The sequence below is a fragment of the Cucurbita pepo genome, chromosome 20 (assembly GCF_057944985.1).
Source record: "Cucurbita pepo subsp. pepo isolate OVF chromosome 20, ASM5794498v1, whole genome shotgun sequence".
Taxonomy (NCBI): Eukaryota; Viridiplantae; Streptophyta; class Magnoliopsida; order Cucurbitales; family Cucurbitaceae; genus Cucurbita; species Cucurbita pepo.
Genome location: NC_141817.1, coordinates 234,048 through 247,446, shown reverse-complemented (window position 1 = coordinate 247,446; position 13,399 = coordinate 234,048). Strand labels below are relative to the sequence as shown.

Here is a 13,399-nt window from a genome sequence, read left to right as displayed (position 1 = left end):
ATAATGGAAGTTGATTTTTTTTTTTTTTTTTTTTTTTAAAGTTAAACAACACGGGAATTTGGAAGATTCAAACCACCGATCTTCAGTTGATGGTATAAATACGTAAGTCACTTGAGTTAGGCAAATCAAGAGATTAAATATACGTATATAATACAGTCATAACTAGTATATTAATTAAATTTGTGTCTCCAAAATAACACATTATATCTGTTATTATAATATATAAAAAATACTATTAACCATCATTCGATTAAGATAATTTAAGTATAATTCAATTGATTAAAACATATGTTCCAACCAAGAAATTCGAGAGTTTGAATTTTCAATACCTTCAGACTTTGAGCTAACTTAAAACGAAAGAGAAAAGAAAAAGAAATACAATATTTATGTTTTTATATAATTACTTGCAAACATGCAGCAAGAAAATAATAGGGATAGAATAGAGGTTAATATTTTAAGTACATTAATACATAAAAATTAATTTAATTTATTAAGTTGATAATATCACACCTAATGTTCTAGTAGAATCCACATTTACTTATAATTATGATAATTTAACTGATCTATTTCATTTATTGTGTGTTAGGGTATTTTAAATTATATTAAATAATTATTAGAAAGCATGCATATTCAAAATTACTGTAATTTTAGATTAGTTGAACTGTCACTACCCGATTTTCGATTATTACATTGGCTACTATATTTGCAAAATGGCCCTTCGATTAACAAGAATTTGCGTGGGCCCTAATTAAAAGTAGAGGACGAGGGGCAACTCTGCAAAATAAAAGTCGTTTTCACATAGGGGCATCTGGAGAATTTTGGTTGCATAAAAGGACATGAAGCTCCGGCCCATTACCAACACCATGGAGATCACGACGCCTGAAATCAGCAAGAAGAAGGAGGAGGAGAACGACGTCGTTCCGGAGAGCCTGGAGTTCCTGACGGTGAGGCGCTACGCGCCGCCGTCCTGGGCCTCCCATCTCAACCACATTCCCACGCACTTCTCTTCTCTTGGCCACGTAAGTGAAGACATTTCGAAGCTTCCTTTCATTTTAGTTTCCACAAAACTTCATTTTAATTATTTTTTTGAATCAGTTTACTACTCCCATTCACAAATGGAACCTTCCAAATCTGCCAAAGAATACCCACGTCTGGATCAAGGTCATTGTTTCATTAATTCTATGTTCTTCCTAGCTGCTGCTTAACTTAATATTAAGAACTGTTTTGCTTCAAAACGATTTGCTGCAGCGGGAGGATCTTTGTGGAATGCAACTGAGTGGGAATAAGGTCAGAAAATTAGAGTTCTTTATAGCGGATGCTCTGCAGCAAGGCGCCGACTGCATAATTACTGCAGGATTCGTTCAAAGCAACCACTGTCGTGCCACTGCTGTCGCCGCTAAGTACTTCAATCTCGACTCTTATCTTATTCTATTCACTTCCAAGGTTATTACTCTGTTAATTGATTCTCGAAATGATTATAAATAGATAACTTTTTCACTGTCGCACCATTTAGGTGGGGTGGTTTTAGCGAATATTCTCATGAATGATGCAGGCCCTTGTAAACGAAGATCCGGGATTGAAAGGAAATCTTCTTGTGGAGCGGTTAGTTGGAGCTCAAGTTGAGCTTGCCCCAATAGAGGATCTTAAAAAATTTGGTTCTGTTGTGGTTTGTTGCCTTTACCTTGTTTGTGTGAGCTTGATTTGATGAACACAACAGAACAATGATTAATAGCTTGTGTTTTGTTGTGTGTTTAAACCATAGCCATTCACGGATTGCCTAAAGTCAACATTACTCGCTGAAGGAAGAAGACCATATGTTATTCCTGCTGGAGGAAGTAATACCCTTGGAAATTGGTGGGCTTTAATTCTTCCATCTTATCTATAAACTACTCTGTCTGTCTCCATTATTTATGTAGACATTGGTTATGTTTAGGGGCTATATTGAAGCAACTAGGGAGATTGAAGAACAACTGAATGGGAAGATCAAGTTTGACGATATTGTTGTAGCTTGTGGCAGGTTTTACTTTCTTTTCGTGCTAAAAATGTCAATGAAATTGGATGCTTTAGTAGTAGAACATAATAAAAAGTGGCTGCCGGTGTTTCTTGTTTTCAGTGGAGGCACGCTCGTTGGTTTGTCATTGGGGTCATGGTTAAGTACCCTTAAGGCAAAAGTAAGGCGCTTCTTCACTATGTCACTCTTCTTTAGTAGACGCGTTTTAAAATCGTGAGGCTGACGGCGATACATAGCGCACCAAAGCGGACAATATCTACTAGCGTAGGCTTAGGCTGTATACAAATGGTATTAGAGCCAGATATCGAGCGATGCTAGCAAGGACATTGGGCTCCTAAGGAGGGTGGATTGTGAGATCCTACATTGGTTGGAGAGGGGAACGAAACATTCCTTACAAGGACAAACGTGTTTTAAAACCGTGAGGCTGACGACGATATGTAACAAGCCAAAGCGGACAATATCGGTTATCGGTGTGCTTGGACTGTTACAAATGGTATTAGAGCCAGACATCGGGCGGTACCAGCAAGGACGTTGGGCTCCCAAGGGGGTGGATTGTGAGATCCCACATCAGTTGGAGAGAGGAACAAAACATTCCTTATAAGGACATACGCGTTTTAAAACCGTAAGGCTAACGACGATACATAACAGGCCAAAGCAGACAATATCTGTTAGCAGTATGCTTGGGCTATTACAAATGATACTAGAGCCAGACACCAGACGGTGCCAGCAAGGACGTTGGGTTCCCAAGGGGGGTGGATTGTGAGATTCCACATCGGTTGGAGAGGAGAACAAAAACATTTTTTATAAGGGTGTGGAGTCTCTCCTTAGTATACATGTTTTAAAACAGTGAAACTGACAGCAAAGACGTGTTTTACAGGTTCATGGATTCTCTATATTCGACAACGCTCATAATTATTTTCACGACCTTGTTCAGCGCTCGCTGGACAGCTTTGGTGTTAGTATTGACTGGCATGATATTGTTGAAGTTCATCAAGTAAGTTGATTGTTGGAGTTTAGTTATGATTAATGAAGACAAAATTGAATTGGTTTATATGGCTTTAATTATGCAATAATTCATGCATGAATCACGTGGTTCTTTTCACGTAATGTGAACAGGCGAAGGGTTTGGGGTATGCGATGAACACGTGTGAGGAGCTTCATTTTATTAGAGAAGTTGCTCAGTCTACTGGCATTGTGTTGGATCCAGTGTATAGGTATATGCTTATATGTTACAATACTTGGCCAAATTCTACATCTTTATTGTATGCGTTGTGTTCTTTTTCACTTTCAGCGGGAAAGCTGCTTATGGAATGGTGAAAGAAATGAGTGAAAATCCAAGGAAGTGGGAAGGGAGGAAGGTTTTGTTCATTCACACAGGAGGACTGTTGGGGATGTATGGCAAAGTTGATGAGTTTCAGTCCGTACTGTCGGGAAAATGGCGTCGTTTGGACGATGATCTAATTGTGCCTCCCATTAATGAAGTTGGAAAGATGTTCTAACACAACCGTCGTAAGATATAATGTTCGCACTTTCGATCCCACTTATGTTTCTCTTTCTTAATATTACCCGTCAAAACTAATAAACTATTATGTCGTGCTTGATTATAAAATAAAAGAGGAGTCATGGTTTACTATAATTTTTTGCTCTACTTTTATGGTTTTGTCGTACTTAGACTAGATTCTTTCACCCTTAACCGATCTTCAGTTCATGCTCAACGCCATCTATACGTGCATTTACTTTCATTTATTTTCATTTACTCTAGGTCAAGTTTTAAGGTTCGACCTTGTCGCTACTTTAGGCTAAAGTTTTTTTTAAGTGCAACATTGCTTCTTATTTCATCACTTTGATTCTCAATGACATGACTCCATGCTTCTACATCGAATCAAAACTTCATTGAAATGAATTTGAATCATTTACGGGGTCGTATAACTTTTTACCAACGTGATTCAGGCACTTTATCAGTACAACTTGGAAAGTATTGTTTCAATCGAAGAATATCGAGTCCCACCCATGCTTTATTATATGAGCTCAAGTGAAGCAACCTAATAAATCTAAGAAATTCTAAGCAGGTTCAAGTGAAGCAAAATGTAGCAGTATTTGATTAAACACGCATGTACATCAAGATGGTAAGAAATTACACGTCAACGTAGAATGTTCGTGTAGTCTCAATCATATCGTGCGTGAGGGTCACAACTTACTCTTGTGAGTACGATCGCAGCACGTGGAGAGTCGAGAGGGCTTTTTCAAAGTTATAACCAACGAAACACCTTTCAAATGGTCTGACCAGGTTCATGAACGGGCAAATTAGCGTGTCGTCTCTTTCACAGTTGGAAAGGATACTTGGGTTGAAACTGGAAGACAGTCTCCAACCAGTAAAGAACGCCCTGGACTTCAACTCCTGTTGTATTCATCATGTAAGTTTGCCTTAAATGTCATTCTCAAAACATTTAATAATATTGGTTTTAACCCCTCAAGTAAAGTACTACTCGACTTTATAGCTAGATCCCATTTATTGAACAACTTTACTACACGTGTAATCTTCCAAAGTTCCTTATTTTTCACCCTTTTCCATTTTTGGATGTATTTTGAGAAAATTTACTTATAATAAAAAAGTAAATAAATTTGTGGTAAATTTTAAATTTAAATGTCAAAAAACAAGAGAAATTAGAGATATTTAAAATAATAAAGTTAAGATTGAAAAAATTATTTGTTAATAATTAATTTATAATAAAATTTACCAATCAGTAAAGCAGTTATAATTATATTATACATAAATGTAATAAATGTGACGTGTTCAACTTATTATGCAAATTTATAACGTAACAATATTTTGTTAGGAAAAGAAAAATACCTTTAACAACTTTATCCTATTTTATTCTCTCTCTAGTGTTGATATAATGAAAATTTGATATTTTAATTTTTAAAATTATATTTAATAGATTTCTACCATACGAATTTTTAATATTGTATTTAATAAAGTATTAAACTTTAAAAAGGTAATTTATAAATAATTAGTTATAGTTATAAAATATAGAAGCCTTTGTATTATCCTCGTTGCTTTTAAATAACGGTCAGAACTGTATTATCTAAAATAATATTTGACATTTATTAATTTAAAAGGTATGACGTGCTGCGATATCTGTGGGCCGTGGGCTTTGTTAGTTCCTTCGTCAGTAGTCCATTTTCGACGGTCCGATTTATTTTTCTTTGATTCTGATCCCTTTTCTTTTTTATATTCGTATTTGGCCCCACAAAAAGAATATGTTTTCAACAATCCCCCATACTTATTTTCTTTCCATAACTACCAATTGTGAGGCATTTTGAAGTAGCAGAAACCAACATCACGTGAGTCATGTTCATCTAACATGATATCTAAAAGAAGAGGATTTGAGCCTCCTCAAAGTCATGATAAAAAATGACTAAGACTCTAATATCATGTGAGTCGTGTTCATCTAACATGGTATAAAATAAAAAAGGGTTAAAAAACAAAAAAGAGTCGAGCCCTCCTCAAAGTCATGGTAAAAAATGACTAAGACTCTAAAAGAACGATGAAGTTGTTAAAGCACAGATGTTCATCAAAGAGAGCAATGGCATGCTCCAACGGTCTCTACTCACCGCGCCATCAACCAACTCGGCGTCATTGTCATTGTCGACGTCGACCCTCTTCTCAACTCCTGTTATTTATTCAGGAGGGTTCCGCAACCGCAACCAGCGCTTCTCCTTTTCTCCGCCATCAAGCCCGAGTTTAGATTGCATTCGTTGCAGTATCTCGCAGTCTCCGGCGATGGAAATGAAGCCTGAAAGCAAGAAAAACGACGAGGTCCTCAGCAACTGCAGCCTCCTCTCTGTCAGACCTTATGTCGCTCCGTCCTGGGCCTCGCACCTAAATCCAATCCCCACTCACTTCTCTTCTCTTGCACAGGTAAGTTCCCTATTCCCAATTTCCTTCCCGGCTTGTCTTCTTGCAATAATTGCTTCCTTAAGAACGTTGTTGTAGTTAGTTACTGTTTACAATTTTGGAATCAGGTTCCTACTCCCATTCACAAGTGGAACCTTCCTAATCTGCCCAACAACACCGAGGTCTGGCTCAAGGTAATTCATTCTGACTTAACCTTTTCTCTTATAGAAATTCGTTTGATTGTTTTCCCGCCAATGTGGAAATGGACGTTTTATGCTAAGAGTAACTATGATTTTTTCTCCATTTTATACTTCCGGAGTCCTGAGAACATAATTTTACTGGTTACTTTTTCCGCTGATTTCTAGAACTCTAATCAAACATGATGTCCATGCATTATGTCTGAAAACATTTATTTTTATGTTCGTAGTGTTTTTCTTTTTAGTTTTTCTTATTTACTTGTTACACTAGTGGAAATATTGCTGACACAATGAATGCAGCGTGATGATCTTTCAGGAATGCAAATGAGTGGCAATCAAGTCAGAAAATTAGAGTTCTTGATAGCAGATGCTTTGCAACAGGGTGCGGACTGTATTATAACCATAGGAGCCATCCAAAGCAATCACTGCCGGGCTACTGCTGTGGCTGCAAAGTATTTCAATCTTGACACCTATCTTATTCTAAGCACTTCCAAGGTTAAAATTACATTTTGTTAAAATTACCTCTCACAATTTTCTTTATTCTTATGATTTGATATCCTCCCATGTTACGTCCATGATGCAGGCCCTTGTGAATCAAGACCCTGGATTGACTGGAAATCTCCTTTTTGAGCGGTTAGTGGGAGCTCATGTTGAACTTATCTCAGAGGAAGAGTATGCAAAAATTGGAAGCGTGGTTTGTTGATTTCTTCTTTGTTACCATGTTCTTCTTTGGATTTTTGTTAGTGAGAGAACATGTTGATTTCTTCTTTGGATTTTGTTGAATTGAAACCATCTTCCTTTCATTTTCTCCCCTTTTTAGTGCCATTTGTTCTGTGAAGCCTAATCTCTGTCTTCTTCCCTTCTTTTTGTGCTGGTTCTGATCTTTTATCTCCACATAATAAACTTGAGATGAACTTTCCTTTCTTCTTGTTCTCTGTTTAGGCAAAGGGTCTTGGCTATGCAATTAGCACGCCTGATGAGCTTAATTTTGTAAAAGAAGTTGCTGAATCCACGGGCGTTGTTCTTGATCCAGTATACAGGTATGCATCCTACCCGACATATACATACATAAGAGTAAATATGAGATTCTCACGTCAATTAGAGAGGGGAACGAAGCATTTTTTATAAGGATATGGAAACCTCTCTCTAGCAAATGCATTTTTTTTTTTTGTTTATTTCCTTAGGACCGCCTTATTTTCAGCGGGAAAGCAGCTTATGGTATGATGAAAGACATGCCTGAGAATCCAAAGAAGTGGGAAGGGAGGAAGATTCTGTTCATTCATACTGGAGGACTGTTGGGACTGTACGCCAAAGCTGATCAGCTGGGCTCAATGCTGCTGGGGAAGTGTAGTCGTTTGGACGTTAATGAGTGTATGCCTCGAATCAATGGAGTTAGGGAAATGTTCTAAAACATCGCAATAAAGTTTCTTAATAGATGTTTGAATTATCAGGGATGGTACTTTTGTATTTTATGAAATTATTTATGACATTCTCTTCTTTTTTGTTTACAGGACAAAAGGTAACGTATTGGATTACAGAAACTCTAAAAGAAAATTTTAGGGATTAATTTTGCTTCTCTCAATCTTTCTCCAGGGCGATCCATGGTGTTGGTCAATCCAAAGCTTCAACCAATGATTAGAGTTGAAGTTGAATGGCTGCGATGGTGATGTACAGATTAAGGATTGAAGGTTAAGTAAAGAATATTTGTTTGTAATTCTGAAGCTTATGAAGAAACCATTTCCAGAAGAAACCACATAACTTCTTGTGTGACACTTGCAAAAGAATATTTCTTCTCCATCTCTGCAGATTTCTTGTATATAAAAACAGAGGGGTCACCATATGAACTGCATTCAATCAAATTAGCCGCGAAGTAAACCAACAATGGAGAAAGGTGAAGCTTCGAATGTGTCGTACGAGGAATTCGAGCCTTTCTGCAAATGGAAAAAACTCGACGACTCCGACGTTCATGTTCTTGAGGTTCATCTCCCAGGTATTCATCAAATCAACTTACGGTCTCTTCTGTATGCTCATTATATTCTTAGTGATTTGAAATTGAAAACTGCACTTGTGAAACAGAATTCAAGAAAGAAGAATTGAGGGTTCGGATAAAGAACAACTCTATCCTTGCAATTTCCGGCGAGCACCTCGCCAATGATGGGAAGAAGATGCAATTCAACAGAGAAATCAAACTCCCAAAGGATATATACCCAGACCAAATCCGTGCCAAATTCGGTGGCTCTGTTCTTTCTATCACGATGCCTAAGAAACCCAGCTCGGCGGAAATCGGCAAACCAAAGGCGGACGCCGCCTCGGAGGGTAATGACACAGCACCCAATGATGATGGTAAGCCAAAGAACTTGATATCCAGGTTAACAAGTCCATTATCGAGGTTGAAATTTAGCAAGAAAAAGGCGACGGCTTTGGCGGCGGCAGTGGTGATTCTGGCCTTCGGAGCTTACTACTTGATTAAAAACAGGGATTAAATTATATTCTTTGTTCGAACTGCATACATAGAATCAAATTGGATTCACTAATAATAAATCATTCATGTTCATTAACTAAGAGCCACTGATTAATGTTCCTTGAGAAGCTGAGAGTTCAATGGTGGGGGCTTCCCAGATTATCCCCTTGGATTTCATTGATGATAGTTGTTGTGTTCGTGTCTATAATACTTGCATTATACATTGATTGAAGCATCTTGATGTCATTTTAGGTGTGCGTCGGTATCTTCAATTTTAATTTGTTCCCCAATTCTAGGCTTTTAGTGACACGTTACTCTGCATCAATGTATGTCTTAATTAGTAGTCCCACAATCTCTGTCTCTTCTGCCAATGACCAATCTCAATCAAGATCAAGGAAGAATATCTACTTTTCTTCGATCACCTGAATCAAATAATGCTGTAGTTCCAGTTCCAAAAGGAACTACTCAAATTGAGTTTTGGATATCAATTTCCTACCATATAATTAGAAATTCGAATCTCGAAATGAAATAATTAGAGAATATAACTTAAGTGGTCAAAATATCCACTAAATTTGAAGATAATTATTGTACTTCGCTTCTGTATGAATGTCGACCATTTGTCTTATTGTACAAAATGGATAAACATCAATTAGTTAATGAGTTTATGATTATATCCCTTCCATCCATCTATTACTTTCATCCATCAACGACAAGCTATAAAATTTAATAAAATTTAATATAATTTAATATAGAAAGAATTAAAAATAAGCTTAAATTAAGAATAAAAAAAATATATTGATCTTAGGTTTACGTATTTGTATTAGGTGACCCAAATCAATTGTTTTTGAGGTGTAGGGTGGAAATGGTGGCATAATTTTGTGCTATATGCCACACACCCACCAACCTCACCCATGTGCTCATGCTATATATATATATATATATATTGACATTTATAATTTTATCTCAACAAATCATTTTTCTCCTCTTTTCTTCTTAAATATGTTTTTTTTTTCCAATTAATTTATTCAAGTTGTTATTATTATTGTTTTATAAGAAGCAATTATACAAATGCTAGTCCAAATATGCTATTAGTAGAATGCATTTGTTGGAGACGATATGTAGAAGATACGGTCTCTTTACAATGAGTGATGAAAACTTCTCCCTAATAGATATGTTTTAAAATCGTGAGATTGGCGATAATATGTAACGAGTCAAAACGTAGGATTGACTTAAGTCATTATAAATAACCATTACTATTAGATATACTTTATTTTTGAAAAGGGTGTATAATATTTAATAAGTGGAAAGAGTTTGAGAGTGGGGTGAGTTGAAAAGATGGTGTAAAGAAAGGATAAGAAATTTGAAAATGGAAAGGAACATAACTTGGGAGGAAAGCCAAAAGGGCGTGCCGCACTGCCGCTGCCGCCCAGGCATTATGAACTCCTCCCCACCTGGGCCCTCCCCATTTTCCTCTTCCATTTCATCCCCCAATCTAATGTTTTGGTGGAGTGTGACATATGATGAATGAAAGAAAGGGTGGGATTGAGGAAGAATAATTGATTGAAAATTAGACACAAAAGTGGAGGTTTCTAAGCCCATTGCTTAAGCCTTTGCTTCCTTTTATTTTTGCAAAAGGAAAAGGAGGGAGGAGTTGGATCCTCTTAAACATTATTACCCTTCTTTAATTCTCTTTGTATTTTGGTTTGCATACAGACAAGCAGTTTTGTCTGGGCGCCGTCTGGTGGATCCCTCCACTTTTATCATTTATTTGTTAATTCACTCATTATAATCCTATTTCCCAATTTACTCCTAACCTAATCTAATCTACCCGTAATCATGCATTAACATACCATATCTTTATTTTAAAACATTTCTTATAAGGTAGAAATATTATAAGGAATGCTTCTAAAATTGTGAAATTGACAGCGATACCAATTTTCATAAAATCTATCTATTAATCTAAACAAAGCTTACCAATTTGATCATCGTGGTTTGTTGCATTCAATTAATAATTTTGATAGGCATGGGTTAGGGAAAAGAAAAAGAAAGGAAAATGACAAATTAAATCCAACAAAAAAATCAGGTACATCTAATTAGGACCCTCTATCTCTATTGTCTGTGTAGGGTGTTAGGGGCGCCCCATTTATACATAAATATATATAATAATAAATTCATGAGGGGAATCTTTCTTGGCTTTGAAATGTCACCTAATTTTTTTTTTTTTTTTTTTTTTTTTTAAACTCAAATTATTGATGGAACATTCTAATGCTCCCTTCTTAACCTTTTTTTTTATTATTATTATTCTTTTTTACTAGATAAAATTTCACTTTTCACGCCCATACAAGCCTTACAATCAGTAACAAAATTCAGTTTTGAGGTTCGGTATAAGTAACAAATAAGTCCTCATCACTTGAACATGTTTTTACTCACTTAAAATAAAAAGAATGATTAGTTTTTAAATAATGGTTTAGATCACTACATGTATGAAGACGAGTCATAACAAAAACACTGCATATAAGACCTTTATTTATATATATATATATATATATATATATATATAAAATATGGGTGGGTGGGTCAGGATTAAAATAATATAAGGTTTGATAAATGATGAAGGTGGGTGTGGGTTTAAAATGTAATCATATTAGACACCAATTCGAATTGAATGAAAATATAAGTAAGCAAAGCTAGTTTGGGAATGGTGAAATAATATGAAGGGTAATTATTCCAAGCAAATTGAAGTGACAAATGGGCTCCAAGCTGTCAAAGCATATGGCAGCTCCACCCTCTATGCCTGCTTCCTCACCTCAGACAGTTAACTCCCCTCCACACCCCATGTCTTTTTTTTTTCTTTTTTTTTTTTTTAAATCCTAAAATACGTTACAAATTAAAATTTTCAAATTCTTCTAAATTCTAAACCCTAAATTGTATTTTGTTAGGGTTATTGTATAGTATTAATGTTGATTTGATAGCGTTATTGTCTTGTCCACGTATTAAACAAAGAATGGAAAATATCTGAGCAATTTCCAAGTTTTTAATTTGGAGATTAATGTTAATTGTATGGAATGGATTAAATATATATTATCTTGGAGACTAAGATTGGGAGTCCATCATTTATCCAAAAAAAAAAAAAAAAAAAAAAAAAAAAAGAAAAGGAAAAAGAAAAGGGAAGGGAGTGGGGTATAGGAAGTCCTTGTCAGCATAACATGAACAGTATGAGCTGGGACATCCGAAAATGGCTAAAGTTTGGTCGGAAGATGAGCAGTCCGCTAAATAAAAAGGCCCCGCTGGCGCTGGCAGCTACTCAATCTCTCTCTCAAACTGATGGAGGAGGCCATATTCCATGGAGCTCGGCTTGATATCTGTAAAGCTCTCTCTCAACAACAGTTCCCTCTCTTTTCCATATCTAAAGTTTGCTTTTGATTTTTCCCTTTAGATCCAGTTTTCCGGTTCCTCGGAATCTTCTCTCTTTTGTTTTTTCATTTCTGGGTCTTCTTTTCCATGTTAAAAATGGCGGTTTTCAATGCTGTTTTCTAAACTCGACCCCGTTTATCTTCTCTTTTTCAATTCCTAATTCTCGAATCGTCGGAATTCATGGCTGATCCGTCACCAAAACCTCTAAGTATGACATTAGAGACGGCAATCTCGGTTACTAAATCGATATTGGTGTCGGTTGGGATTATATCCACTCTAATTTTGTTCAAAGTGGCTGTAATCCCAAAAGTAGCGAGTCTTGTGATCACAACTCTTCCTGGTTTATGGGTGTCCTTTAGATTATGGCTATCTCCTCCCTACATCTTCATCGTTTTCAACTTCATTATATTTGCCGTCGCCGCCTCCTCCATCTTCCGTCGCCAAAAGGACGCATCCGAAAATAATTACATCTCTCATGAAAACACTCACGTTACTGCATCCACTCCCTATAAATGGACGCATGAAGACCGGAACTTTTCGATCACTGGCTCCATAGAAATCTGGGATAGGATCCCGACCGTGGATGAACAGGGGAAAGAAGTAGAAGAACAAAAAGAAGAAGAGAAACCGACTCTATTCACTGAAAAATTCAGTGACCCATCATCGGGAAAGTTATGTGCATATCCCGGCGAGAAGGTGGAGGAGGAAGAAGATGCCGGTGGCGGCGGCGGCGGTGACAGTGACTCGATGGACGCCACGTGGAAGGCAATCATGGAAAGGGAAGGGAAACAGACGCCGCAGCTGAAGAAGAGCCAGACATGGGACTCCCCTCCACCGGCACGCTTAATTAGAGCAGCCGTTGACTCCGCCGCAGACGAGGAAGACCCGGTGGCGTGGGCTCGGAATGAGGTTAGGAAGTCGGAGAGGTTCCACCAAACGCTGTCGTTCCGGAGAAAGGTATCGTTGACTTCGGAAGAACTGAAGAGCCGGGCAGAGGCCTTCATAGAAATGGTAAACCAGAGCATTCGGTTACAGAGGCAAGAATCGGAGCAGCGTTTCTTGCAGGCAATGCAACGTAGCTTTTAGTGGTACAGGAACTTAGCCGTTAATGTTAATAATGCTTAAAAAACCAAGTATATTTCGGAGGTGCATTTTGTTTGAAGCTTCTCTTTAATTATCCCTTCCCATTTCCTTGTCCTGTGCTGTCCTGTGCTGTCCTGTCCTGTCCTGTCCTGTCTTGTGTGTGATACTATATCATCTCATGTGTATACATAATTTCGTTGCCATTTCCATTGAACTGCAAATGAATACCATTAGTTGTTGAATGGGGAAGGGAAGGGATTCGTTTAGGTTTGTAAAGAACTTAAAATGGTATGCTTTGTTCTACAACTAGGCATGTTTCTCAAAACTACATACAA

General features: G+C 37.0%; 4 protein-coding genes across 4 annotated transcripts; all 4 read left to right on the top strand.

Moving 5' to 3' along the window:
* The first annotated feature begins 816 nt into the window (after positions 1-816).
* On the top strand, positions 817-3,664 carry LOC111783653 (D-cysteine desulfhydrase 1, mitochondrial). The gene is made up of 10 exons (XM_023664571.2): positions 817-1,019; positions 1,096-1,161; positions 1,249-1,443; positions 1,553-1,666; positions 1,763-1,854; positions 1,934-2,017; positions 2,114-2,171; positions 2,889-3,005; positions 3,128-3,225; positions 3,303-3,664. The coding sequence occupies exons 1-10, from the start codon at positions 837-839 to the stop codon at positions 3,508-3,510; spliced, it is 1,215 nt and encodes a 404-aa protein (XP_023520339.2). The 5' UTR covers positions 817-836; the 3' UTR covers positions 3,511-3,664.
* A 1,919-nt stretch (positions 3,665-5,583) lies between these two features.
* Positions 5,584-7,515, top strand: LOC111783655 (D-cysteine desulfhydrase 1, mitochondrial). The gene is made up of 6 exons (XM_087120730.1): positions 5,584-5,933; positions 6,038-6,103; positions 6,407-6,601; positions 6,690-6,800; positions 7,049-7,146; positions 7,308-7,515. The coding sequence occupies exons 1-6, from the start codon at positions 5,604-5,606 to the stop codon at positions 7,513-7,515; spliced, it is 1,008 nt and encodes a 335-aa protein (XP_086976856.1). The 5' UTR covers positions 5,584-5,603.
* A 136-nt stretch (positions 7,516-7,651) lies between these two features.
* Positions 7,652-8,813, top strand: LOC111783656 (17.6 kDa class I heat shock protein 1). Its single transcript, XM_087120409.1, has 3 exons — positions 7,652-7,794; positions 7,913-8,096; positions 8,183-8,813. The coding sequence occupies exons 2-3, from the start codon at positions 7,988-7,990 to the stop codon at positions 8,587-8,589; spliced, it is 516 nt and encodes a 171-aa protein (XP_086976535.1). The 5' UTR covers positions 7,652-7,794; positions 7,913-7,987; the 3' UTR covers positions 8,590-8,813.
* Positions 8,814-11,772: 2,959 nt separating this feature from the next.
* Positions 11,773-13,278, top strand: LOC111783484 (uncharacterized). The gene has a single exon (XM_023664416.2). The coding sequence runs from the start codon at positions 12,162-12,164 to the stop codon at positions 13,065-13,067; it is 906 nt and encodes a 301-aa protein (XP_023520184.2). The 5' UTR covers positions 11,773-12,161; the 3' UTR covers positions 13,068-13,278.
* Positions 13,279-13,399: the final 121 nt, after the last annotated feature.